Raw genomic sequence first — 26,734 nt, 5'->3', positions numbered from 1 at the left:
CCCAAGTTGGGTGTGTCCCCCTTCCAACAGACTCCGCCGGAAGGAAGGAGAGATGGGCCTCACCCCCGTCACTGTCCTTAAGAAAACCTCTACAGCTACGATCCTCGCAGGTACCTTCCTCCTGTACCTCCCTCCTGCTTAGTCGGCACCTCCTTCCTGCTGAGTGGGCAGCTTCCTGCTGCTTAGTCGGCAGAGAAAACCTTGACAACTACCATCCTCGCAGGTACCTTCCCCTGTACCTGCCTCCTGTACCTGCTTCCGGTACCTTCTTCTGGACCTCCCTCCTGCTTAGTCGGCAGAGAAAACCTTTACAGCTGCCATCCTCGCAGGTACCTTCTTTCTTGTACCTGCTGTCTGTACCTGCCTCCTGTATCTGCTTCCGGTACCTTCCTCTGGACCTCCCTCCTGCTTAGTCGGCAACGGAGCTAGCTGGCACCCTACCTTAGGCAAGTGGCACACAAACCCACAGCCACGTTGAACCACTTCCCAATCTGCCATCTTTTGTTGATCACAACCTTGCCTCCTGCCAGCACTCAGCCAAGACTGCCATGGCCAACACTGACAAGGACAACGTCGTCACCAAGAACTGCATTGTCGTGGCAAGTCGTACTGACAACCGAGCAGCCATGGCCGGTCAGAAAGAGGACAGCAACACTGGCAGTGTTGCCAACAACACTGCTCCTGGTGGACAGCAACAGTCCACTGCAAGCAAGCCTCCCAAGACTGCCAGAGGCAGGGCCAAACCCTCCTCCGCGGCTTCCCAGAAGCAACCTGTAAGTTGGATCCATTCCTGCTGTTCCTTCCCTCCTGCCCCAAGTCAGTTGTTCTGTCCTTCTTCAAGTCAGTCTTCACAAGAAACAAGCCGCGGACATACCAACAAACCCCCTCCAATCCCCCCAAACACACACACAGGCAAAGCAGTGGGCGTTTTATGCATGCCCTGAAACGGTCTCCGTATTTCTTCCCTTTGTTGCCGTCTCCTGGCATGGCTCTGGCAGCTTCCGCTGGTTCCACTTCATCGGAGATGCCAGTGCCCATCTCTTCCCCGTCATGCTGCACAACCTTTGCTAGAGATGCTCGCATACATCATGTTTGCTGGGCTCGTGGCTCGCTACTGGAGTAAACGGGAAGCTGACGAGCCTTCTCAGGCCAAGAAGACTGCGACGGCCACTGGCCGCGCTGCGGTCAACAAGAAAGCGCAGTCCACTGACGCTGCAAGCGCTCCTGCGGCGGCCGAGTCCCCGAGCCTGCCCAACGCCGACGGTCGCGCCCCAATCTCGAAGCGCGATCATGAACAGGCGTTTCCTCCCCGCGAGCCGAAGAGGGAGGAGTACGCGAGGCGCAGTGCTCCTCGTGAGTACCGAAACCAGGGTATCTCCGAGATACAGAGCATTCACAGCTCGCAGGAGGACGAGGACAGCTCTGACTCGGACGCGCCTCTCGTCCAAGGCCGGAAGAAGAGGATTGTCGCTCGCGCACCCAACCACCCTGTGGGAGAGCAGATCCCGGCACAGGCTGCGGCACAGGCAGCCCAGATTCAGAACCTCACCCAGCAGCTCGACGAGTCTCGTGCTGCGTGCGATGAGAAGGAGCAGCGGGTTGCGAACCTGTTGGCGACCGTAGCGCAGATGCAGCGAAACGGAGAGGCCTACAGGCAGACCACCGCGGTCAGAACCGCCCAGCTCCAGCGAGAGAACGTACTCGTCCAAGGAAGATACACCCAGCTCCGGCGAGAGAACGAGCGCCTCCAAGGAAGGATCGCCGACTTCGAGCGAGATAACGTACTCCTCCAAGGAAGGAACACCCAACAGCAGCACGAGTACAACCAGCTCGTGCTCAACCACAACAACCTTCAGGCCAGGGCTGAGGAGCTTCGGAACAAGGTCACGTGGCGCCAGGGCAGGGAGGAGCGTTGGCAGCAGCTGTGGGACCAGGAGATGGCCAGGGTTGACAGGGCGCGGCTCGACTTGGCTGTGCTCATCACCGAGCTGTCTCAAATGCCACGCATTGGCAACATGCATGGTGGGGCTGGCCGTTGATGGGGCTCTTGGATGTGCTCAGCATCTGCGACATTTGAACTTCAAGTTTTGAAGGAAAGGACTCTGGAAGCACGTGACCTACCTACGTACATAGAAATTACGTCGGTATGTAGCTGAATGTACGAGTACATATGTAAGCTGTGGTGCCCGGGTGTGTTTGTTTGCGTGACCACGTGACCACATGTTAGCTACACCACCTGGTGATTCTCCCTTGCACAACCTTCTATGAAATATCCTCCCAGAGAATAATCTCCCACGACGCTGTGCTACAGGGACATCTCCTACGGGAGAGGTTCTACTCCCCCTTCCCCCATGAACGCCATTCCAAGGGTTAGCCTCCTAGGGTGCAGCCTCCTAGCTGAACGGGACTACATCTTAGGGCACATGGGGGTAACAAGCAGGCAACGTCTAGAAGCATCATTCCTTATAAAATAAATTATACAGGATGAGCTCTTCTAAACTACCCTCGTCTAGCACACCTTGAACGTACTACATAAATACCCTCCGGAATGAGCCTTCATCATCTATGATCAGCAAGGTATTATTCTATATTTTAAGTTGCATGCAAAATGCTTGTATTCCTAACTTTCATACTCTTCTCTTGCTCTTCCCTTCATTGTAGTCCCCACATATGTTGGTCGTCTACATCAGGGTGGTCACCAATGAGAGGGTAAAAGTACGGGATGCCCATGATATCAATGTGCACAATGAATTTAACCCAATATATACAATTTTGAAGATGATGCCATATTGCCTGTGCTATTTGCTTCATGAGTTCCAACTAGCTGGCCATCCTCTTAGATACAACCGGCACTTAGAAGATGCTGCAGTTAGCCTGTGGGGTCTGGAAGGCCGGCGACGACTGCACATAGAGCGGGAGGTAGGTCCGCGTGGAGAACGTCTCGTCGATGTAGTAGGAGATGTCAGCCTCCGAGTAAGGGGCGCCGACGCTCCCGAAGTAGTCGAGGAGGTCCGGCTGGATGAAGTCGATAAAGATCAGGTCCACCACGTCCGGCGCGCCCCCGTCCTCGGGGAAGCCGCCGAGCGACTGGAAGAAGTGCGGGTAGGGGTAGTGCGGGATGGCAGAGTGCGCCGTGTCGTCGCCGTCGGTGCCGAAGGCGTCGGCCGTGGTGTAGCCTTGGGACGTCGTGGCGGCGGTGGTCTGGCGCCGCGAGTGGCCTGCGTGCTTGTGTGCGTAGTCCCTCGTCTCGACGTTGGCCAGGGGGGAGAGGAAGGGGTCTACGCATTTGTCGTCGGGGGAGAGGGCGCTGATGTCGGCTGTGGGCGTGCGCTTCTTCCAGACGGTGCCGTGATTGTTGATGCTGGGTGAGGTTGTCAGCGATAGATTGATACCGAAATTGTAGAGAATAGGGCGGGCACTTACTAGTCCAGGGCACCGCTGGCAATGGAGTATGGCACATCGGGGATGTAAATAAAAATGTCCTCGAACGGGGACACGATGTAGGCATCGTCCTGCAGGAAGGGCCCCTTGTGCAGGTCGAAGCGGACGGAGCCCGTGTTGACGATGCTCACGCGCGCCTTGTCGGCCCGGTCCTGGTTCACGACCACGGCGCCCATGGCCTCGGAGAGCAGGTTGTAGATGCTCCCCGAGCTGTTGAACTCGGCGCACGACTGGCACCAGAGCTGCGGCGCGCAGCCGATGTACGTGCTGAGGTTGAGCTGCTGGCGCAGGCCCGTGATGAGGCCCGTCGTGTTGCGGCCGAGCGGCGTGTCGAAGGCGGCGTCGTCGGCGGTGTAGTCGACCTGGGACCCGGAGGCGTGGTACTCGAACGTGAGGCGGTTCCAGTCGAGGTACCGGCGCGAGTAGGTCCAGGGCGCCGAGGAGGTGTTTGTCGCCTTCTTGCTCGGGCTCGGCACGCCCGCCGGCGCCGACGTGCCGGTGAGGCCGCTGTTGTTGGCGCCGAAGCCGCTCATCGAGAGCCAGCCTAGGGTCTCGCAGTACCGCCCTGACTCGAGGGCTGTGGTTGCGTCGTCGTAGACCTGGAAGTCGCGGATGTGGCTGTGGCCGCCGAAGATCTGGATGGGGGTCGAAGGGTACGTCTTGCGCAGGGCCTGTTGGACGATGCCGAATGTGCCCGTGCCGCTCTGGGCGTTCTGGGCGACCGTGTTGTGGCCGAGGAGCACGAACAAGTCGACGGGCCCGGGGGGGGTTGCGACCAGATCCGTGAACCAGGCCTCATTCACCATGGTTGAGGCGGGTATCACCTTGGTGTAGTTGGTGTTGCCCTTGAAGTCAAACAGGATGCCGAGTGCCAGGATCCTGAGGCCATTCTCGGTGGTGAAGTACCGGTACTGGTTGCCAAGGTACTGGAACTCATTGGTGGTCTGGTTGAGAATTTGGACGTTGGAGGTGAGGTATTTGTCGCCCCAGGCCTTGGAGAAGTTCTGGTAGTCTTGATATGCGATCTCTGTAACGTACAGCTCGTGGTTGCCGATGGTCAAGAGGTCGTAGTCGAGCTTCTCGAACACGACATTTGACAGTTCACCATCCACAGAAGTAGCATCACTGAGGCCGGCTCCGTCGTGGAGATCGCCTGTTTCTCATGTCAGCATTCTCTGTCCCGGCTCTAGGAACTAATAGTCAACCATAAAAGACATACCGGTATCCACGACCAGAAGATCGACGCCAAGTTCTCTGGCCTTGGCCCTCATATGGGCAGTGAATGAAACAACATCACCCCAGTCAGCGCCATAGTTGGTTTCCCTCAGGTGGCCCTCCAACCAGCCGTGGGTGTCCGTCTGTTGTCCATTAATGTCAGTGCCCTGCCGGTTTGCTCATCAAGGCCCTCGGACGACAAGAACTTACGGTATGCAAGAAGTTGATTTGGCCCCATTCAAGTGGCCCGCGGGTCGGTCCGTACGTCGCATTATGCGCATCAGGCTGCATGCGTTTCGCATGCCGGACATGCTCAACCTTGTTGATGGGGCCAAAGCAGCTGCCGCACGCTTGGCACCCGGCGACGAAGCCCGCGATGGCTGCAAGGATGCTGTGTGATCGCATCTTGGCTGTTGTTCCAAGGTCCTTTGACATGCACCTCCCGCGGCCAAGAGAACGAATGTCGCTGGAGGAAGAGCCAAGAGGCCAAGAAGCACCGAGCCAAGGGATGGGGGATCGAGGTGAGCGAATGTTTTCACCTCCCGTCGAAGCGGAGAAGAATGATAACCTATCGACGTGCGCACGCGAGAGCTGAGTCGGGTACTAGGCAGACCGGCGTTCACCGGCTTATCTGTGGGTCTGACATTATTCGGTAAGCAGCCCGAGACAGTGTTACATCGCCGGCCGGGGAGACCAGGGGCGTACCTGGTGGCGCCCCATCATGAGGAGAACTCCTCCGTACCTGCCCAGTTCTGCCAGTCCGGTTTACTAGCGTGCACACGTGGGCTCACCATGCCTGCAGGCCTGGATATCAGTTATTAATGCATGTTGGGCTTGCAGGGCTTGTAGCTTAATAGGGGCAATAGTTGTTAAGTCGAGGGAAACATCCATGGAACTCTGGCAATGACCTTACAAGTTTATTTGAGATGAGGCCTTATCGATACCTAAATCCCTCTCACGCGGTTTGATTACTTAATATCGTGTTTAAATCGTCGATTCTCTTGTGATGATGATTCGAAGTTCAAGACGTGATCTAATATGTAACTGACAGGCCTGTCACTTGGACAACAGAGCATCTTCCCAGCAGCCAGTGTGCGGGAACATTTTGCGAGACGTCCATGTATTCAATGGCGTGTTCCTCCGATGAAAGCCGTTCAAGAAGACAGATGGATTTGGTGATACGGCCTTAATCCCGTGGGATGTCACCTGCTCGAGTGACCGCAGTCTTTATCCCGTCTCGTAATAACCAGAAATCTTCTTATATCGGTACCTCTATCTGGAAAATCCCCTGCCCTTCGAAGATACAACTCCTAACGCATTAGTAAAGCGTCCCGAGGTCCACCAGCTCCAAACTTTAGCTGCTGGGTCGGGTTACACTGCGCAGCTATTCTATAATTGCCAGCCAATTTCTATAATTGGGATGGTTGAAATCCTAGTCTCGGATTGGTATAAGTCGTGACGTCTGGGTCATTACTGTGGACATGCTGTGTCTCTGAAAGTTGAAGTTGTCGCTCGCCCAGGACAAATACTCTCGGACTGCTGCGAGCCCCTTCTCCTTCATGACCTATTCCAGTAGTAACAAATTTCATGGAGTTGAGGAAGATGATGACGTGACTGGGAGAATCCTGGTTTGAAAGGAAAATTGGACGAGCAACACAATTATTGCAAATCTTGGAAGGCGCTCTACTAGGTGCCGTGCCTGCTGCCGTCAGTTTGCAGTTCTGCCTACTAGTAGTTCTACTTTTGCTCGATCGGGACCCGCGCTGCTCGAACTGGTTCTAGCATCATGGAATAACAAAGTCTTGCCGTCCACTGACTGAGGAGGAGCGGCTGTAGCCTTCTGGGGGCATCTTCGACGGAGACCAACAGCGTACCTAGGTAGGTACCAAGTGTGGTTTCGCTTCTATTCCGTATACGTCCGAGGACATACATGTGTAGGTACAAAATCGTAACGCAAACTGGTCAATGATGCGGATAGTGAGGCGGCATCGAGATAAAAAGCCGCACCCAAAAGATCTGGGTAGGGTTCTATTGGTCGCCTGGACCAAATTAGTGCCAGACTTCCTGAGAGAGGCACGAGAATGGCTGCTTGTGACTCGCCAACTCTGATCGGTTGGTTCTTTACATACATATGTGCAATGCCACCACGGCAAGACTTACATTGGCCCGGCCGGCCGGCACGAGGAATTAGGAACAAAACACAAAGTTACAAAATCACGTGAGCCATCGAAACATGCACCATGCGGCACAGTCGGCTTGGCTAGTAGGCAGTTGGTACGGGATCGTCTCAACAGTGGCTAGGCAGCAGTCCATATCAATGGTAATTCGGCAATGAATGAGTTCTCACTCAGCTCTATCATCGCGGAATCCACCACAGTCATTCACCAGTTGACATTATCACACCTCACTATTTTCCGCGCTCGTTCATTCCTCTCAACACCCCCCCATTCATATCCTGCTAGTCGACCCGCAGCTCTGAGTCACTATGGTGAAGATCCCGGGTTCAAGCGAAAGGAGGCATAAGGACCGAGGGCTATTCATTGACAGCCTGTTCACCAATCGCAGCGCCGAGTCGGCAGACGAGTGGCTCAAATTCGCAGAGAACGAGGAAAACCTCCGTCGTCTGGTTGGCTTTGTGCACACCGAGTCTTGCCGCCCTGGACATGAATATGTGCTGGCCAAAATGTTATACAATCCAATCCGGGGCAGCTACAACATCAATTGGCGGCTGGAGTACGAGGATGGCTTCTCCGTAATGATTCATGTTCCCATCCCTAACGCCGTCGCCTTCCCTGATGAGAAAGTCCGCGCCGAGGCCGCGGCTATGATGCTTATTCGCGAGAAGACGACTATTCCGGTGCCTAAGGTCTACTTTTGGTGCACGTCATCTCACAATCCCACGGGCTACGGGCCCATCATCGTCATGGAATATATTAAGCATACCAACTACCTCGAAAAGGTGATAAGTGATGGGTTGGACACTGAACGGAGGACCGGCGCAAAGGGCGCTCCCAACGAGAAACTCCTCAAAGCGTATCGCCAGATGGCGAATATCATGCTCCAGCTTTCCAGTATCGAAGGCTCGGCTATTGGCTTCCCGTCTGTTCCCAAGACCAGAACCGACAAGACGCTGGGGCCGCAGTCCCGCATCTCCAAGGTGCGCCACCGCCCCATATCCCAGAGCACAAGCGACCTGATCTTGTCAGCCGGGCTTCCGCCAAGTGTCCTTCCACCCATCAACAAGACGTACAACACATCGCGCGAATATTACCAGGCTATGGCAGACATGCACCTTACCCATTTTACATTCCAGCATAATGATGCCGCGTTGAGCCTACCAGACGGCCATGAGGCATACGTTGCACGCCAGCTGTTCCGCAAGCTCGCAAGGGAAGGCCGCCTACACAAGGACGAGGATGATGACAAGAGCACGGATACAACGCAGAAGAGCGAGATTTTTAAGCTCTGGTGCGATGACATGCGGCCCACCAGCGTTTTACTCGACGACAATGACGACGTGGTTGGTGTTGTAGATTGGGAGATGTCATACTTTGCGCCAGCCTCCTTCAGCTACGACCCACCCTGGTGGCTCATCATAGATAAGCCCGAGTTCTACCGAAAGGGCTTAAGTTCTTGGACCAAAGACTATGAGCGTCACCTGCCATTGTTCTTGAGGGCCATGGAGATGGAGGAAGCCGAGTTGAACAAAACTATGGAGGGGCCACACACATCTCTGCATGCCGGCCCAGCACTTCTCGCTGTTGATGAATCGAACAAGCAGAAACCTCCGCCAATATCAATGTCTAAACGCATGGCTCAACATTGGGAGAATGGCCGATTCTTTGTGGATTATTGCGCAAGGAGGAACTTTGGGTTTGATCCTATCTATTGGCAGATCTTGGACAAGAAATTCTTTGGAAAGAATAAGACTGGTCTACTGCTAAAGAGGGGCAGGCATACGGGAAGACTGAATCTGTTGTCCGACCAGGAGAGGGCGCAGATGACTGTTTTGGTGAAATGGAAGAGGGAACATGGTGACGAGGAAAAGATCGTGGAATGGGGCGAGAAAGAGGCACAAGCTCTTTTGACGGCATGTTTAGCTGGCACGCTGACTGAGAACAGCATACCTAAGCCACGCGTGGTGCCGTGGACCAGGGTAGACCGTGATCCTCCATGGTCAAGTTTGACTCAATGAACATGGAATGTCCTCGATAGAAACAATCCCCGCTGTGATTTGTAGACGCTGTATCTCACCAAACATAGGCGCTGCTCTTTTTGATATTTTGTACACGGTTTGGAGGCCCAATACGTGCAGAGGCGCGACGTGAATTCGCAAGCATTTGCAATGTTTAGTTATGATTTGATTTGAGATGATGTTGTCATGTCCCGTTTAGCCGACTGCCTCGTTGGGACCTCTGTCAGTCGCAGCAGAATGCCCAGGTGCCGGAGACAGCCGATATTACCAATTCACTTCTGATACACCCTCGGCTCGGATGAAGACGTGGACTGGCCGAACATCGATGCGCTTGCAGAGCTCCTTTGCCCAGGTAACTTCCATGTCCCACTTACCGTCCCTGAATAGTGACGGTAAAATTGCCCGTGCCTTGGTTGCGAGGGTGTTAATACAGAGTGACTCTGTGTAGTAGGCCTTGGCCAGAGCTCTCAGCAATCTCTTTTCGACTCGGGAAAAAGATTCGGTAGCGGTGCCTTTGAAAATATCCAGGCTGTCTTCAAGATCCGTTGGCAAGAGTGTATACTCGGATGGCTCTAGAAACTGGGATAGCTCGTGCTGTATCATATGTTCGATGGCATCAACAGCTTCTCGATCTCTCAAATCGACAATCCTGACGTAGTCCCCGCCGAAGAGGCGGTGAACCAAGTTCGGGGGGTAATTGTGGTCTACCATCGTGATACTGCTCACGATGAAGTCCACGGTCCGTACATGGCAAACAGGGGCCCGCGTCAAACGAGGGGCCTCAGACCAGATGGAGCCCCTTATCGGAGGAGAATAGTTCGGGAACATTGCAAGTCGTCCTATCCAGTCGGTGAGCGCCTTCTCTTCCTCGTAATCAAATTGGCGACCACTGAATCGAAGTTGTTCCCATGTCTCGGCATTCTCAACCATGAGATGCTCCGCCGTCCAAGTTATGGGATAATTGGTTTCAATATCCTCACGCAAGAAGTCGCCAGGATTGATCAGAAGAGCGTCCGTTCGAGGGCTGAACGAAGTCCAATGGGCCAAAGAATCACCCTTCAATCGCCACAATGGTGGCGGGACATAATTGCGACCATCCTTAGTGTACCGTTTTTGAGTCATGAAAACGCGTCGAGATTCACGGCAGACGTGGGCGATGGTCGGGATGGGCAGAGCTGACGGGACGTCAGACCTAGAGCCTGGAAAGCCAAGAAGCCGCCGCGGCACCGCAAGCTTCCATATCATTTCTCTGATTTCCAGTGGTAGGTGCTTGAACTGAAGCCTGCCCGGAGTTGGTAGGGACACGCTGTCGCGCTCAAGAAGAAGCGAGGTAGCACCTCGCAGATGCTCCAGCTGGCGTTGCTGGTCCTCATTCTGCCTCCGCAGTGTCGCAATCTCTTCTAAGAGAGTCGCAAACATTTGTTGCACGGTAGGCTGGTCACCTCCCGTCGATGTGAGGTGCTCCATGGTGATGGGTGATGGCAGGGCGAGTTGCACATGTGGGCGCCAATTTCCGACGTTGTGAAAACGCGAGACCCGTACCAACTCACGTGCCTACCTAGGTAGCGCGTTGAGGAGAGCGCGTTTCACAAGATGCTGTCTGTTGGCAATGCTTTGACTGCTTAGTCAGCCATAGCGGCCCACATTACTTCACCAAAGCACATATAGGTACAGAAGCTAACATCCACTCACCCAGTAATTATATCTACTCACCTAGTTTTTCTTAACTACTTACTTAATATAAAGTTTTATATATAGGACTTATATAAAACTATATATCTAATTAAGATTCTTTAAATTTTTAATACTTTTAATATAAACTTCTTTTTAACCTTTTTTAATATTTCTTTTAATACTCTTTCTAACTTATATATATTTAAATATTAATAAAGTATTTAAATATTAATTAAATGTTAAAAGGTTAAAAGTTTAAAAGGTTAAAAAGTTAAAAGAAATATTAAAAGGTTAAAAAAAGTATAATTTCTATTTTTATTTTCTTAACTTTTAAATTTTTAATATTTAATTAATATTTAAAAAAAAGTTTATACTTAAAGATATATAGGCTAGAAAGAGTGTTAAAAGAGGTGTTAAAAAAGTGTTTAAAAAGGTATTAAAAAAAGTATTAAAAAAGTTTAAAAGAGGTTTATATTAAAAGTATTAAAAGTTTAAAAAGGAAATTATATTATAAAGTTTTTTAATATTAACTTAAAAGGTATTTATAAATATAAGGGAGTTATTTAGAAAAATTAGTATTAAATAAATAGTTAATAGGAACTAGGTAAGTAGATATAATTATTAGGTGAGTGGATATTGGCTCTGTGTGTAGGCCTGAGTGAAACAACTTACACACCGCTCTTACCCTGACTTGCACATTTGTGAAGTCAAGCCAATCGAGACTGTCAGAGAAAAACGAAGTAAGGCATCCCCCTGGTTCAACTCGCATGCTCACACGTGCCACGAAAACCCACATGTGCACCCACACCCTCTCAAATGTCAACTCTAAATTCTATAACAAGACCTTGTCTTGTTGAGTATAAATTGTTTTGATCTTAACTAAGTTATTCAAAGGTATTTTATTCTAATAGTCTTTAGTGGTATGTGTGCCTAGGTAAGCATGTGTATTTCACTAGGGGCCGGCCTTAATACTTTCTTTTTCTCTCACAGTGGGTCAGCTTAGAACGTTAGATGCATGGACTCGTTAGGTGATGGTGCAACAACTCAGCCCGTTTCAAAAGCTTAAAGGTATGTTTTTCGAACGCTGGGTCTTGAGCGGATACCACCGTACGAAGACGCCATGTATGTCCCCGGACGTATGCGCAATAGAAGCGAAACCAGTTTATTGCCCTTCTGCTTCTGTCTATTCCACTTGGGAACGGGGTGGCATTTCACCTTGGAACGTTGCATGTAGAGCCGCCGATGCCTTGAAGCCAACCACTTCAAGCTCTCTTCCTAACACCCTCCTGCCTGAACCTTTGTCAGCCGAACCCATAGCTCAGGCTTCGTCATCGAGTGGAAGATCTTGAAGGTCTTTAACCTGCCATCCAGTCCCCACACCTCATTCTTTGCCTGGTACTTCCCTCGATCTAGCTGTACATCGAAATTCCAGAGCAGATGGGCACATATGAGTCGCATCTCCATGTATGCCAGATTTCTACCGATGCAAACCCTCGGGCCCGTTCCAAACGGCAAGGACGCGTTTAGTCGATCGTTGGAGAACTCGTTCTCTTCGCCAAGCCAACGCTCAGGTTTGAATTCAAAGGGCTTCCGAAAATTAAGAGGGGAGTGTGTCGAGACCCAGGGTGGGACAGCAACAGTCATCCCTTCGGAAACGAAGTAGCCGTCGATGGTCGCTCCTCCTCGAGGGACTATGCGTTGCTGGCTGGCCGGTGATGGCGGGTAGAGACGGAGTGCTTCGTGCAGGGTGGCTTCAAGATAATGCAGATCCTTGACCTTTTCCCATCTGACATCTTCCTCCGTTGCCAGGGCGCTTCTGATCTCGTTGACGAGACGGCTGTATACCTCGGGATGTGTGCACACGAAGTATGTCCACCCGGTGAGGGCCGTCGCTGTTGTATCCGTCCCAGCACTAATGAAGAGTGCCATGTTCAAGGTGATTTCCGTCTGCGACAGGGATTTCTTCGACTCGTTGTTGATGAGGATGTGGTACATGAAGTCTGTGTGATCCCTATCTGGATCTGCAAGGCGGTGCAATGTTTTCTCACGCGAGTTCCTGAGGTGAATTTTGGCCCATTCAGCTGCTTTAGGAGGAACAAGCAGCCGAAGCATCATGGATTCGAGCCACGTCCCGACGCCCGAGAGTCGGCGTATGCCCTGTGTCCAGGTCTGTTCCGTATCAGCTACCAGCTCAGCCGTGGATACGAAGCTGCCAAAATCAGGCACAATCAAACATCAAATGAGGAGCTTAGACATGGGTACAAATCGGGGGATACGTACCGCCGCCACAAAGACGTTGATGACTGATGTGGACCATTCCGTATTAGATGCTTGTTGCAGGCATCCGAATGGTTCAGCAAAGCAGAGATCCCCCATGATATCGAACGCAAGGTACGTATCTACAGCTTCAGTTAGTTCATGTCGCCATCCAAGGGGATTTCATCGAGACTTACACCAGCTCGACACATCTGCAGGTTGTTTCTCGTCTGACTTTTGCTCAAGCACGGAAACAAATCTTTGGACTTGAATTTTCATCAGATCTTCAAAGTTCCGTAATGCGCTGTTTGTGAATAACCACCCTAATGCCCTCCGTTGGCGGGCGTGGTCTGCATTCAAAGCCAGACTGACTCCGGTCTGTCCATCCACGCCCCCGACAGCGCCCAGGAAAATAGGGCTCTTCTCCATATTGAGCCCGCCTTTCTATATATACAATTAGCTGTCTCTGGAGAATTCTAGAGATGTATGGCGATACACCTACCCGAAGGCCATATATTTCTTCCCGGGCCTCTGGCCGGACGAAGCTAAGCTCATTGGGAGAGACCCGTACGACCGGGCCGTACTTGTCATGCAGCGACTTGTAATACACGTGCTGGTTCCCCGTGACCAGGGCAAATGCGGCTGGGAGTTCTGATATGCTGTTGGCCCATGGGCCAGGCACGGCACGGAGTGGGTGCAATAAGCGTCGTTGGAGGACCTGGACGATGAATCTTGCAGACAACTGAAGCAGGTCAGCAATGGATTTCGCATTTAACTGGGATTGCCGCCTTACAAGAATTACAAGAGTCGCGACTATCGAAGTCACGGAGAAGAGTTTGTCAACCATGGCCTGAAATTGACCAAACCTTTAGGTCGAGGAACTCCTCCAAGAAGACAAGCGTTCAACCACACCGAACATGAGCTTGGAATGGTTGCGTCGCGCCAAGCTTTCCCGGAAGTTGGTAAATCTAGGGGGAAGTGTCAAGGCTGTCGATATGATTTGTCAGCTGGTGCTTGATATGTTCTCTCTATGATCTGGTTTAAGAAGAATCCTGTACCCATGTAGCGCTTGTGGTTTGTGTTCATGTGTTTTATTCGCGGTCCCGCAGTCTTATTCTTACGCTACGGCTAGCTGAAGCTGAGCGTAGGATTCCCGTAACATTGGTCTCAAATATGCTCAAAACCTGCTCAAAGTACCGCATGTCACTTTCAGCCTAGCACCCTCCTGCAGATACCCCTGAGTCGCGCAGGGTACAAGTTTCGGTGGCACTTGGCCTTGATCGCGACGAGGAACCCACCGACGGGACCCGCGATGCTCACACATATGTAGGACGGAATGGCAGCTGTCGAGTGTCTGTAATTGGTGAGTGTTTACGGCAGCAAACTCGATATCTAGATATCAAAAACGCCATCCCGGAACAACCATGGCCGATACCGAAGAGCTAGCAAAGGGTTACACATCCGTCAACAACACCCAATTCGACGCTGGGCTGTTCCTGCTGAACAGGCTCGGAGTCACTCCCGGCCTGCACGTCCTCGACGTCGGCTGCGGGCCCGGCAACATCACCGCCCACATCGCGGAGGTTGTCGGGGAAAAGGGAAGCGTGGTCGGCATCGACCCCAGCAAAGAACGCATTACCCTCGCGCAAGAAATCAAAACGCCAAACCTGTCATTCCACGTCGGCAGGGCAGAGGATCTGTCACAATTCGCCACGGGCAGTTTTGATATAGTATATGTCAATTCAACCTTCCATTGGGTAGAAGACCAGCCCGCAGCGGTTAAAGAATTCGGCCGCGTGCTCAAGTCCGGAGGTCGGCTCGGCATATCAGGAGGTTCCGGAGACTTCGTCGCGGTGCACGAGAGGATCAAGGAAGACGTGCTGTCAAGAGAGCCATACCGCAACTACCCAGAGCAGAGTGGGCCTAAGTTCATCAAGCGGCGGGATCTCGAGAAGCTCCTCGATGACGCCGGTTTTCCAAAGAGAGACATGGTCATTAACAAGATCGTCAAGTGGGCTAAGGACGGGGACGAGATGATTGAGTGGCTAGACACCAGCTCGTCGGGCAAGACATATGGTGGTATCCCACTAGACATGAGGCCCAAGGCGCGAGAGGAGATGAAGGTGGAATGGGACAAGGTTACCACCAAAGATGGCATTCACATGGATATGGACCTTTTGGTGACGGTGGCTACTAAGGAGTGAGTGGCCGAATATAGTAAAAATAGAATAGATACCAGAAACCTCATGGCCGAAAGCTATTCCTTCTATTCCATGCCCAGATGTACATTTTTATCCTGGGAAACTCTTGCAGTAGACTCGAGCGAATGTCTGTAAGCATGACCTTTTTTATTCACTCACGATGTAACGCCAAATACATTTATCCTCAAATCTATATTGCGACTAGTGTTTTTTTTTTCATCAGCAGCAGCAATATCGCTTTTACTTCTGGGCCCTGATCTGGTTGAATAGACCGGCTGTCATGAACCCTGAAAGTGTTGATGCGACAGAGCCAAGACATGGCCAGCATGTGGCCGACATTCCCACGCGCGATGAGGCCGTTTCGAGCACTTTTTGAGCAGAAAATAATTACGCGATAGCATCCAAGTGGAACTTCCTACCGAAGGTGCCCACCAGTCCTTGAGAGGGTTTTCACGAGTAAGTTTCGATAATATCCTGGCGGCTATATTGGTGTGCGTCCAAACAGATTAATCTGCTCACACCCCTCCCCCCATGCACGCGCATGGGTACCCCACAGTAGCTGTTTTAACATGCTCAAGCTATCTGCGGGAATGAAACATTACCCGAGTAAAGACATACCCGTGCCAGTGGCAGCTCCTTCAGACGCTAGTCGCCGGCCGTGTTTCTTGGACAGGCACTCAGAACTCGATCCTCTCACACCCCGGTTCGCCTCGTTCGGGTTGCGAGGCCGTTCCTCTCGTCGCAGCAGACTTTCTTCTGTGGCTGCTGGGTTCAGCTGCACTTTCACTATCAGGATAGTCACTGTGTGTATTTTCAACATGCCGCACCTGCCGATAGCGTCTCAATTTTCGTCAGAAAACAAACCAAATCCTTCGTTTGTGGCACGGCCGGTGATCTCACCGCAAGAACTGGAAGCAGGAGAGGGCTCAGAGCTTGACGAGAAGGTAAGAGGGTCTGGCACCAATACGCCTTCGGCTTTACTACCGCCCAATGATGAAGATGCCACCGGCGAGAACGTGGATCCGGGACCGGACTCCGAGTTTGTGGTGTGGTGGAATGAGCCCGTGGATCAAGACCCGGAAAATCCCCTGAACTGGTCGTCAAAGAAGAAATGGTTGAATATCCTGACTATTGCCGTAATAAGCTTCTTAGTGTGAGTGACCGATGTGCACCAATGTGTCTACACATGTACAAAGATAATGCTAACAAGACTAGACCTCTCATATCCTCAATGCTCTCACCCGCAGTGCAGCAAGTAATGCAAGACTTCAACACAACCTCCACAACCTTCGCAACCTTCGTCGTGTCCATCTTCGTGCTGGGGTTCGCATGTGGCCCGCTCCTCCTCGCGCCGCTAAGTGAGCTCTACGGCCGGGTGATCATCTACAATGTCACCAACGTGCTGTTTCTCGCCTTCACCATTGGTTGCGCACTCTCGCAGAACCAGTCTATGCTACTAGCCTTCCGGTTCCTGTCCGGCTTCGCGGGAGTAGCTACCATCACGATAGGCTCGGGAACCATCGCGGATGTTATGCCGCGCGAGAAGAGAGGCAAGGCCGTGTCGATATGGTCCGTCGGTACCATCCTTGGGCCGATGGTTGGTCCTATCATTGGCGGATATGTGACTGAGAAGCTTGACTGGAGGTGGATGTTCTGGGTCATCTCTATCGTGGTGAGTTTCGAGTTGGGCTATTGAGAGGCTGTCTTTTATTGACTGCGAACTAGGTTGGGGTGGTTAGTGTGTTCGCCTTTGCCGTGCTGAGGGAAACTTACCCCGTTGTGTTATTGGAGAGGAAGGCAGCCAGACTGCGAAAGGAGACAGGAGACTCGAGGTACCGGTCAAAGCTCGCACCGGACATCACTCCCCGGGAACTGTTCACAAGAAGCATTATGCGGCCGTCGAAGATGCTCCTCTGCTGCCCCATTGTCACGGTCATGTGCACTTACGTCGCTGTCCTCTACGGAACACTCTACCTACTTTTTGCCACTTACTCCTTTGTTTTCAAAGAAGTCTATGGCTATTCAACATTTGCAGCCGGCCTCGTCTTCCTGGCCGGGGGTGTTGGTACCTTGGCTGGGCTCGCATACATCGCCAAGTTCAGCGACAGAAATCTGAAGAGGCAAGCTGCTGCCGGAAAGACTGTCACGCCCGAGGACCGCCTTCCTCTGATCATCACCCTGCCCGGGGCTTTGGCATTTCCAATGGGCTTGTTCATGTACGGGTGGACTGTTGAATATCAGGTTCACTGGATAGTCCCTCAGATCGGGACGGCGATCACTGGATTCGGTTCCATTCTCATCTTTGTCGGCATCCAGACCTACCTTATCGATGCATTTGAAGGATATGCTGCCAGCGTAGTCGGTGCCAATGCCGTGCTGAGAGGTACAGCTGGAGCGCTGCTGCCACTGAGTGGTTTGCAATTGTATGAAACTCTTGGATGGGGTTGGGGGAACAGCCTTCTGGGCTTTGTTACGCTGGCCTTTGCTCCTGTGCCTCTGATCATTGGATTTTACGGGGCCAGGATCCGAAAGTCAAGGCGCAACCAAATTCAATTGTGAGGATTAGGCTCACCTTCGCACAGATAGTATATACAACACTACTTCAGAAAGCTTAGAACTGGCCGTGACTGTGAATTCAACAATGCATGCTTTTTTATTCTCCCTAATTGCAACGCTTATGCTATGATGTGTGTAAAATACAACAATGCTAAATTACAATCGAACCTCGTTGTGCGGGATCACCCAAGGACTAAATCTCTCGATGAGCTCCCCTCGTGGAACGTCCTCCAAATGAAGCTTTCGCAGGTTCCGGCCCAGCCTCATGTATTTGATCCCAGTAGCCATCTCCACGAGAATAATGACAGCCGTGATAGGAGACGCGTCTATGCCGAGCTTCTCAGCGAGAGCGTGCCAGGCCACCAGCAAGTCTGGCACATCCTCCGATATGTTTCGGTTGTCAATATCGGCCGGAGCCTGGAGCTTGTTGTGTGGTGGTGAGTTCTGGGCCAGGTCGACCAGATCGGTGAAGCCCTGTCCGTAGCACTCGTTGGAGACCTCGATGGTGCTCTTCAGGCGCAGCCCGAATTTCGCGCCGACCTCTATCCGCACGCGGTCGACGGCGATCATGGCGTTGGCGACGGAGCGTGTGAGGCCGTCACGGTACAACAGGAACCCGCCCGCGGTGCTCTCGATGCGGCCGACGTTCATGAGCATCATGAGGGGGTGGAAGACGCCGTTGATGTTGGACAGGCTGACCTCGATGACGCTGCTGCACCACCTGAGCTCGACTGGGAATATCCCCTGGATGCCGGCGTAAAACTCAGGCCCGAGGTCGTTGCGTAGCGCCGCGATAGAGACAAGACCTTTCTTCCCCATCACGCGTAGGGCCCCGTCTTCCATCCGGCACGAGTACGGCGATATATTTGTCTCGAGGATGTTTTCTACGTCCAGATCCGCGCCTGCAACGAGCGAGAATAAATTGCCTGGGGTGGCTATGATCGTATGCGAATGGAGGTCGAACTCCTTCAGCTCGTCGAGGAGTGTTTCTTGTCCGGTGGACGGGACCGTCAGGATCAGGATCCTCGAGAAGGCCACCACCTCGCTTATATCTGTTGTGAGGTCCACAACTGTTGTGCCCTGCATGACGCCTGTTATTCTGAGGCAGCCCTTTTCCGCCACGCTGTCGGCATGCCGTGTGTGGTCGGGATGCGAGTAGAGAAGCACTTTCCTCCCGTGAGTTTGGAGGTCCGCGGCGAGGGCAAAGCCAGCTGGCCCTGCGCCGAGGATCGACACCGGAAGCTGCATGTCCATCTGTGTTGTGGAAGGCAAGTGACTGACGGTGTTCTTGTAACGAGTGGCTAGTTATGCAAGAGTTCTGGGTGACAGCGGAAGATGTGACTCTGAACCGAGCTTATCTTTTTCTGTGTTTCCAGTGCACGAATATATGGTCTTGTATGCGAAGAGTCTGAGCTACTCAGGGTCTGCCTCTCCAAATATCAATAACACCGGGGCAGGATGAACCCCAGGATCGTGCCCCAAACCCAAGGGAAATTCCGCGACGCACGCATCCCAGCGCCCACTACACCCCCCCGGTTCATTAGATCTACACCTGAGCAAGTTTCCGTATTTTTCGAGACCTCGGGACCCCTCAGTCATCCCGACCCCTGTCTCTTTGCCCGAAACGAATAATACCGAATCTCTGGGCCCTCTACGCTACTACGCAGTACCATACCAGTTTTCGACCTGCGCTGACCGAGCGCGACCCCACCGTTTGACCTCCTGCATGCAAGCGGTGCTAGGACTCCAGTTCGATTGCCACCCTGGAAAAGAGTAAACACGCTCACTTGGAAACGTGCTCTGAGGCCAAGAAAGTAGTGCTGCATGTAATCCTCTAGGCCATTGGCCGGGTTCCTCAGGCTGTCCGCAAGGAGAGACCAGACAGCTGGGTCTGCTTGAAGGGGGCCGGAGTTGTCGGCAGAAGCGCAGAGCCCATTCGTCCAGTTCGAATGCTCCTGTTCATCACTTCATTCACTAGACATTGAGATCCGACGTGCCTCAAGAAACGGCAATTGAGTAGGTATGAACAAACAGATGTTTACTGCTATTCCTAGATGAAGGTTTCGTTATTACAAATCTACCAGGCATACGCCTCTTCAACAATGTCAACATGTGAGCCATTCTTGACACACTGAACAACCTCCTTCGCAGCCTCATCCGCCATTGCACCAGGCCCGCAGACCAGAACGGTGGTGTGGTGCCCAGGCTCCACGGAGGATCTGATTACATCCCCGATGTTCATCCTCCCATGTTTTGGAGCTGCCTCTGCCGTCGTCTTTTGGCCTTCACCGTTGTTCGTCTGTTCCTCCTTTTGGCCAGCGGGAGTCCCGCCCGTGTACCAGAACGAGAACTCGACTCCTTCGATCCCCTCCACCCCAATCAGGAAGTTTCGCTTAACGTGTTTGATAAGTGACATCTCCCGGGCGGACCATGCGAGGATAAACCGCTTCGCCTGCCTCATGACGCCCTTCTTCTTCTTCCCTCCAGCGCCCTCTGCCCCCCGTGAGTTCGCGCTCGTGTACTCCTGGATGAAGCCGAGGGCATTTGTAATACCAATACCACCAACTAGGCACAATACCGTGTCGGTGGCAAGAAGCGGCTGCAGGGTCGACTTGTGGCCCGCATATGGGCCCTCAGTGTAGACGCTCATCTCCATAATGCCGGGCGAGCACGAGGAGAGACGCCTCTGGAGCTCCCGTGTCGCCCCCGAGTGGACTCGGACGAGGAAGCGGACCGCCACGCAGTCCTGAACCTCAGGCTCGTGGGCGACCGTCTTGACTTCGGAGGTGTCCTTCGCATCGCTCTCGTTGATGCTGCGGCGCGCCGAGACGACCGGCAGCGTCTGCCCTTTCCTCCTCCACCCCGCCACGCTGAACGGGTGGTTCTCCCAGACCTTGTCCAGCCCCGGGAAGTAGAGGAAGCAGTGCTGGCCCGGGCCGAAGTCCCAGCCGACCCTCGGGAAGACGGTGATCTGGATGATGTTGCTGTCTGGTATTGATTCCACGACTGCCTTTGAGTCGCCGAGGCGGTTGGTGTAGACGATCCTGGCGACCCGCACGACGCGGTCGAAGGCCCAGAAGGCGAAGGCGAGATACAGCCAGACCTGGTAGCCCCAGTCGTAGCCGTAGTGGGGGATGATGTGGTACCAGCAGCCAGCCAGGGCGATGACGACGAGGATGATGTGGATTATCAGGAACGTCTCGTAGAGCATGATGCGCAGTGGCAAGACGGCGAAGGCCATGGCCAGGCTCATTGCTATGGTTGCGATAATTCCCCAGTACTGTACGAGTTTGTCAGCTTCCTGTTCGCAGCAGGGCCTGCACCAGCAATGACGGCACGAGGACTTACGAAGAAAGGTTCCGCCGCCTTTGCAGCATACGCCGACGCTCCTTCATACCCCGGCTGCCAGTACGCGGTCGTGTACACGATCGAATGCACGATTGCCTGCAGTGTGGCGATCCTCGCAGCCCACCGGTGTAACGTGAGGAACGTGGTCTGGCTCCACCCGGTGAAGGGGATCAAGGGGTTGTTGCGACCGGCGAACAAGATGGCGATGCTCATGTTGACGAAGCTGAGGGTGCCTGTGCGGTTTCCGACATATTCGCAAATCTCGAAGCCCTTGGAAAAGAAGTAAATGTTGGGCTGGAAGCTCTTGAAGTCGACGGCGGAGAAGACGATGTTGAGGAGCACGTAGATGGCTATGAAGATGCTGAGTGTCCTCCCTGGGAGGTAGCCCGCCCGCGCTGGGAGAGGTTCCAGCCGGCGAGATCCAAACAGAGCAGGCATGAACACTGCTGATCGGAGTTTCGTGACGAGGCCGTTGTTCTGGAGGCTTTTCTGGAGGCCCGGAGAGAGGACTGTGATCTGGGTCAGGGCACCACAGACGAGGATGATGCCGATGGTGACAAGGTAGATTATGAGCCTGGTGGCGCGCTGGTGAGCATTTTTCACTCAAAACGGGGCATCAGGCCTTAACAACAGAAATGCACTTACGAGTACCTTGTGTGAAGGTATTCAGATCTCGCAAATTCCCCAAGGGTTCCGTGTGTCGAATAGTAGAGCTCAGCATTAACCAGGCTGGTCTCGTTGAGCCACATGGCGTCGGCCGCGAGCTCGACGGTCGGGGCCGCCGTGGGAAGGCTCTCCTCCAGGGTCGGCGTGGATGCCCCAGCGAGTGCCTGGTTGCTGAAGCACGTCGCCTGTTTTCCGGCTGGGTAATTGTCGGCCTTGCAGTTCTGCTGGATGCAGTAGGCCATCGTTTGCAGCCAGGGCGCGTTGGAAGCACGGCACTCGTCGCTTGTCATGCCCATCATGTCCATCTCCATGTCGTCCCTCTTCATTTTCTTCATGTCCATGCCGCCCATGCCGCCCGCCTCGTCCATGGACATGAAGGTGGTGCAGTTCAGGTACAGGGCGGACAGCGAATCGTGACATGCCTGGCAGCAGAGGTCCTCGTACAGGGAGATGCCGAAGCCAACGACGCCATCTTTGCCAACCTGGGCCTCAACATTGGCGACGAGGCAGAGGAGAGGCCAGGCTGCAAGAAAGACGGAGAGACCCATCGTGGGCGGTGATTCGCGGAGAGTGGGTTCGTAATCTGGGTAACAATCGAGTTGCTGAATTCAGAACGACAAAGTCATGTACAAAATGCTTCCAGAGCTGAACCTCGGGACGATTCGTGCTTCCTGCTACCGTAGCATCGGAGGCGGATGGTGCAGGGACAGGCAGGGGAGGCAGAATGGACGATGTTGGAGTGAGATGGTCAGAAGAAGAGGTCGAGTCGAGTGAGCGGAACCTTGGCGTCGAGAGCGCCCACATGTGCATTCGTCCAGTGTCAAGTCAAAATCGGGTGGCGTTATGGTGGCCCATGAGAGTGGGTAAGTGCAACCTTGGAACCCTTCTGTACTCCCGGCTCACGGGCTCTGGTTTATTACGGAGTTCATGAGCAAGTAATAAGCATCGAGACGAGTCCGACGTCCCACATTGCAACACGGCCCGTTGGCGCTACACATCTTAATCACCAGTCGACCCCACTGGCGAACAAGCTCCCGAGGATGAGGCTGGGCTAGCTGGGCCCATCCGGGCCCCCATATCCGGGAGAATCCAAGTGGCTTCTCAAAAGTGCTCATGATCTGACGCGGAAGGACGCAAAGGGCCAACACGGCCTTGGACGGCCGAGGTGGTACAAATCCTCCCAGTCATTGCGCTACCAGACGCCGAGGCCAGACCGTTCTGTTTGAAAAGGAGCCACGCGGATTGCTCCAGCAGCTTATCTCAAAAATGCTCACAATACTCTGTGTGGTACCTGTTTGAAGTGGGCAATGTAACTTGCCCTAGAAACTCCACGTAGCAGAGAAGGGGAGGTGACATCGAAGCTACCCCTGCCGGTACAAACTCACAAGGTTGAAACAATATCCAGGACCCTGTCACACGATAAATACGTTGTTTTCCTCGCCCCAATAAAACGCCTCGCACACCCACAGAGTCAGTGTTTCAAACCCGCTCCAACGGCGGCGGGAAGTGCCAAAAGGAATGGGGGATGCCCACGAGGACAGGAGGATTGCGGTCAGATAGCTTGAGCAAGTTTTCCCTCACCGGCACAGGGAGCGGGTGCGGCTAAGGCAGCGCAACGGCGAGGGACCTGCTTATGGTACGTCGGGGCCGGCCAATCACGGCGCTGTTAATGTGCTCAGAGTGGGTGCTGCCCAACAGGAGGGAGGCGCGCATTATATCGCGTCTGGTTGGCTCACTCACCTCTGGCCCTGCAGCAGGGTCCCGGGACGGTGCGCCACCCTCTCCCCCACGCAAGCCGCGAGAATTGGGGGCCGGCCGAGTGGCCGTGCGTATTCTTAGCACCTGAGGCCGGCAGCATGGCCGCACTTCTCTCACGGATCCTACCGGGCGGTAGCCCAGGGTTTGGGACGGAGGATCCTGCAGTCGTGAATCTGGCAGACAAAAGCACGAGTCCTCGCAAGAGAGAACTCAGATGGTCTACGATATACACTCAAAATCTATCTCATGGGGAGATATCCACACGCAACGCAAATAATGGCCGCCACTGCAGCCAGCTGTGAGTATTAATGATGCAAACTTAATATGATCTGTTTCCTGCGCGACTCAAGGTCAGATCACGGGACACCAGACAGGTGAGCGGAAGTGTGCCCTGGGACTACCGCCGCCCATCTTCGGTTGAACAAGTCCATAATCCCTTAAGCGATTCCGTCGTAATTTTATCACCATAATATTCAAGTAAGATCATACGCATATAGTCTTCGTATATTACAAGAGACTCTGCTACCGGCTCACCGACTTTCTCTCAATAACCAAGTCTCTTGATACACAGAGCACCCATATCGTAAAGCTGAGAAATGAATCCACTTACCTTTGTTGACGCAAAAGTCCCTGATCCATCCATGTCACAAGTCCTGCCCACCAGTTCGCACTGATTCGCCAAGTACCATGTGCCACAGAGCTTCAGGCCAGCCGCGGGCTCCGACTAAGTCGGTGGACCGGTCTGCGCACAACCCCACCAACGCACATCATTTCTTATATATATAATATATTATTATTAATTCTACATAAATTCCAAAAATCTATATTAAATATATAATATTAGTTTATAATAATTATATATAATAAACTAAAAGTTATTTTATAAGTATTAATATTAATAATATTAAATTAAATTATATAAGATTTATATTTTAATTAATAATTAAATATATTAAAATAGTTTATAAAAATAAATTACTTTATTTAAATCTTTATATTCTATTTATATTTAAAAATACTTTATATATAAAAAAGAATATATTAATATTTTAAAGAAATTATTAAAACTAAATTTCTTTTAAAAGTTTCTTACTAAATATAAGAAAGATTTTTATAAACTTAAAGTTATTATAAAAATACTTATTAATAATATATACTATTTATTATATATAGAAAATCTATTAAAAATTTAAAATTTAAAATTTAAAACATTTTATTTATAAAATTAATAGAATTAATTATTAAGGATTTAAGAAAAGTAGGGTAAATTCCCCTACTTTTTCTACTCCACTTTTCTTAAATCTTTAATAATTAATTCTAATAAGTTCCTATAAATAAAAATATTTAAAATTTAAGTAAATATTATAATAATATATAGTTTTATAATAAAAATTAATAATTATTATATTAAATAAAAGTTAAAATTAAACTTTAATATCTTAATTAATTTCCTAACTAATTACTAGTAATTTAATTAAGAAAGAAAATATTAAAATTTAATAATTTATTTCTAATTTATAATAATATTTATTAATTATTTAAATTTTTTTCTATAATAAATAAAAAATCTAATATTTAATATTAATAAATTTATCATTATAAGATTTTTATAAAGTTAAATAAAGTATATTAAAAATAAACCTTTTTAGTGGGAAATGTGTGTGCGTTAGTGGGGATGTGCGTAGACCGGTCCACCAACTTAAAACAGGCATGGCAAATTTCCATTGGCGACAATCTGACAGAAGTAACGCTCAATCCGGCAATTGCTACTCCCAGCTGTGCTGCGCGATAATCACAAGGTTGCACAGCATATTTGCACTGTAGCACAGGACCAAGATACCAGCCACACGGCTGTTCTCACAAAGAAGAAGCTGCAGCATCACCATGTGGCCTGATCCTCTCTGACTTCAATGGCACTTGGCATTTCTGTATATTGAATATTGTTTCCGCGCTGGAAAATACCACCCAAAATGTCTGGAGATACCCCAAAGTACGAGTAAACGGCTAACATCCGCCAACCACCCTACGGTATTTTCAGAATCTCAAGAATCTACCGATTTGATCATATTCAATGACAATGACCTCGGGATACAACAATATCCACAGGCAATACCGAAAACTTCACAAACTTTGAGCCTTATCTACGGGTTGGCTGCCCTAAGGTGCTGAGAAAGCCTCACCTTGACCCTACAGGGTATAATACTGAATGGGATGAGAGAAATTCCACGGCCTGTAACAGATCAAGGATATGATATCTGTGTCTGAGACTTCCTTGAAGACTCGTCTGAGGTATTCATTCTTTGGCGCCACAGGTAGAGATCCGCCCACCATTGTAATAACCTGCAGACTATTATCTTGGGAACAATGTAGCTAGCATTTCTCTACCTCGCCGTCTGAGTGGTAGCACTCTCTATCACGTCTGTGAGCATTCTGTCAGAATGGTCCCAGGCTCTGGTCACAGCGAAAGACGTACCTTCGTGAAGGAACAGAAGCAAAACATATTTGAGAGTAGTGCAAGCCTAGCTGGACTCAATATTGGGTTGGTATATGAAGCATGGAATAGCCTTTTCGACGAGCTCGTCAACCTTCCCATCAAAACGGTCATCCTCCATATCCATAGGTGGCTGCCACGCTCCGAAACCTTGCCTGGGCTAATACGTGTCACCCGATCCCATCCAGCCTTTCCTACACGCGCCCAGAACTTGTGTTGCCTGGCCCGAGGCAGGGGTGCGCGCCACGGAAGTCCTAATTCTTTGGAAAATATTAATAGTGGAGAACCTTCAGGGCTGCCAACAGTCAAGGCGGCGGGGGCTAGGGTTCGCGGTGATCTCTTTCCATGGGTCTTCTTGCGCCCTTGTATCCAAGTGAGCATCTCCCAGAGACAACATTTGAATGTTGCAAGACGGGACCCACAAGACTGGTCTTTTGGCCGGAACACTCCATATCTTGGCGAACTCCCGCCGGTCGTCCTCGACTCGCTCGAGAATGGCCTACCTCGTGTTGGCCTCTCCATTAACTTAACGTCCCCGGCCCACATTCCGACAATCACCTAAATCTAACCACCCTATACCTATATTTATATATATATATATATCTATCCCCACTCTATTTATACCCCCTTATAACTTTATAAAAAAATTTTTCTAATTATTAAACTTTCTTTAAATATTATTCTAATTATTATAAAAGAATATAAAAAAAAGATTTATAATATATTTATAATAATTAAAAATAAAATATTTATATAAAAAATCTTTAAAATTTAATATATTTTATATATTATATTTTATAACTATTTTAATATATAAAATAAATTTACTATTTATAAATTTTATTAATTTTTAATATTTAAAAATTAATTAATATTATTTTAATTAATTAAAATAATTTAAAATATATTTTAATTTATTAAAAATATAAACTT

The 26,734-nt window shown here is 51.0% G+C and overlaps 9 protein-coding genes across 9 annotated transcripts; 4 read left to right on the top strand and 5 right to left on the bottom strand.

Annotated features, from left to right (window-relative positions):
* Positions 1 to 548: 548 nt before the first annotated feature.
* Positions 549 to 2,039, top strand: KVR01_012102 (uncharacterized protein; the record flags this gene model as incomplete). The annotated part of the gene is made up of 2 exons (XM_044788481.1): positions 549 to 773; positions 1,149 to 2,039. 2 exons carry the CDS (start codon positions 549 to 551, stop codon positions 2,037 to 2,039), a joined length of 1,116 nt encoding a protein of 371 aa, XP_044639183.1.
* Positions 2,040 to 2,570: 531 nt separating this feature from the next.
* Positions 2,571 to 5,212, bottom strand: KVR01_011815 (uncharacterized protein). The gene is made up of 4 exons (XM_044792380.1): positions 4,867 to 5,212; positions 4,661 to 4,799; positions 3,424 to 4,594; positions 2,571 to 3,361 (listed from the first exon to the last, which is right to left on the bottom strand). The coding sequence occupies exons 1-4, from the start codon at positions 5,089 to 5,091 to the stop codon at positions 2,854 to 2,856; spliced, it is 2,043 nt and encodes a 680-aa protein (XP_044638896.1). The 5' UTR covers positions 5,092 to 5,212; the 3' UTR covers positions 2,571 to 2,853.
* Positions 5,213 to 7,141: 1,929 nt separating this feature from the next.
* Positions 7,142 to 8,851, top strand: KVR01_011913 (uncharacterized protein; the record flags this gene model as incomplete). The annotated part of the gene is made up of 1 exon (XM_044781422.1): positions 7,142 to 8,851. One exon carries the CDS (start codon positions 7,142 to 7,144, stop codon positions 8,849 to 8,851), a length of 1,710 nt encoding a protein of 569 aa, XP_044638994.1.
* A 264-nt stretch (positions 8,852 to 9,115) lies between these two features.
* Positions 9,116 to 10,270, bottom strand: KVR01_011966 (uncharacterized protein; the record flags this gene model as incomplete). Its single annotated transcript, XM_044787577.1, has 1 exon — positions 9,116 to 10,270. The coding sequence occupies one exon, from the start codon at positions 10,268 to 10,270 to the stop codon at positions 9,116 to 9,118; it is 1,155 nt and encodes a 384-aa protein (XP_044639047.1).
* Positions 10,271 to 11,656: 1,386 nt separating this feature from the next.
* Positions 11,657 to 15,050, bottom strand: KVR01_012116 (uncharacterized protein). Its single transcript, XM_044793303.1, has 5 exons — positions 13,575 to 15,050; positions 13,284 to 13,523; positions 12,979 to 13,225; positions 12,806 to 12,924; positions 11,657 to 12,694 (listed from the first exon to the last, which is right to left on the bottom strand). Exons 1-5 carry the CDS (start codon positions 13,626 to 13,628, stop codon positions 11,801 to 11,803), a joined length of 1,554 nt encoding a protein of 517 aa, XP_044639197.1. The 5' UTR covers positions 13,629 to 15,050; the 3' UTR covers positions 11,657 to 11,800.
* Positions 14,206 to 14,985, top strand: KVR01_011938 (uncharacterized protein; the record flags this gene model as incomplete). Its single annotated transcript, XM_044785475.1, has 1 exon — positions 14,206 to 14,985. The coding sequence occupies one exon, from the start codon at positions 14,206 to 14,208 to the stop codon at positions 14,983 to 14,985; it is 780 nt and encodes a 259-aa protein (XP_044639019.1).
* A 604-nt stretch (positions 15,051 to 15,654) lies between the features above and the next one.
* On the top strand, positions 15,655 to 17,591 carry KVR01_012012 (uncharacterized protein). Its single transcript, XM_044786274.1, has 3 exons — positions 15,655 to 16,135; positions 16,198 to 16,654; positions 16,708 to 17,591. The coding sequence occupies exons 1-3, from the start codon at positions 15,801 to 15,803 to the stop codon at positions 17,539 to 17,541; spliced, it is 1,626 nt and encodes a 541-aa protein (XP_044639093.1). The 5' UTR covers positions 15,655 to 15,800; the 3' UTR covers positions 17,542 to 17,591.
* A 41-nt stretch (positions 17,592 to 17,632) lies between these two features.
* On the bottom strand, positions 17,633 to 18,933 carry KVR01_012037 (uncharacterized protein). The gene has a single exon (XM_044781546.1). The coding sequence runs from the start codon at positions 18,790 to 18,792 to the stop codon at positions 17,695 to 17,697; it is 1,098 nt and encodes a 365-aa protein (XP_044639118.1). The 5' UTR covers positions 18,793 to 18,933; the 3' UTR covers positions 17,633 to 17,694.
* A 617-nt stretch (positions 18,934 to 19,550) lies between these two features.
* KVR01_012100 (uncharacterized protein) lies at positions 19,551 to 22,703 on the bottom strand. Its single transcript, XM_044793181.1, has 3 exons — positions 21,532 to 22,703; positions 20,887 to 21,460; positions 19,551 to 20,818 (listed from the first exon to the last, which is right to left on the bottom strand). The coding sequence occupies exons 1-3, from the start codon at positions 22,098 to 22,100 to the stop codon at positions 19,616 to 19,618; spliced, it is 2,346 nt and encodes a 781-aa protein (XP_044639181.1). The 5' UTR covers positions 22,101 to 22,703; the 3' UTR covers positions 19,551 to 19,615.
* Positions 22,704 to 26,734: the final 4,031 nt, after the last annotated feature.

Source organism: Diaporthe batatas, assembly GCF_019321695.1.
Source record: "Diaporthe batatas strain CRI 302-4 chromosome Unknown Contig00017, whole genome shotgun sequence".
NCBI classification, from domain to species: Eukaryota; Fungi; Ascomycota; class Sordariomycetes; order Diaporthales; family Diaporthaceae; genus Diaporthe; species Diaporthe batatas.
This window is presented reverse-complemented; position numbering and strand designations above follow the sequence as displayed.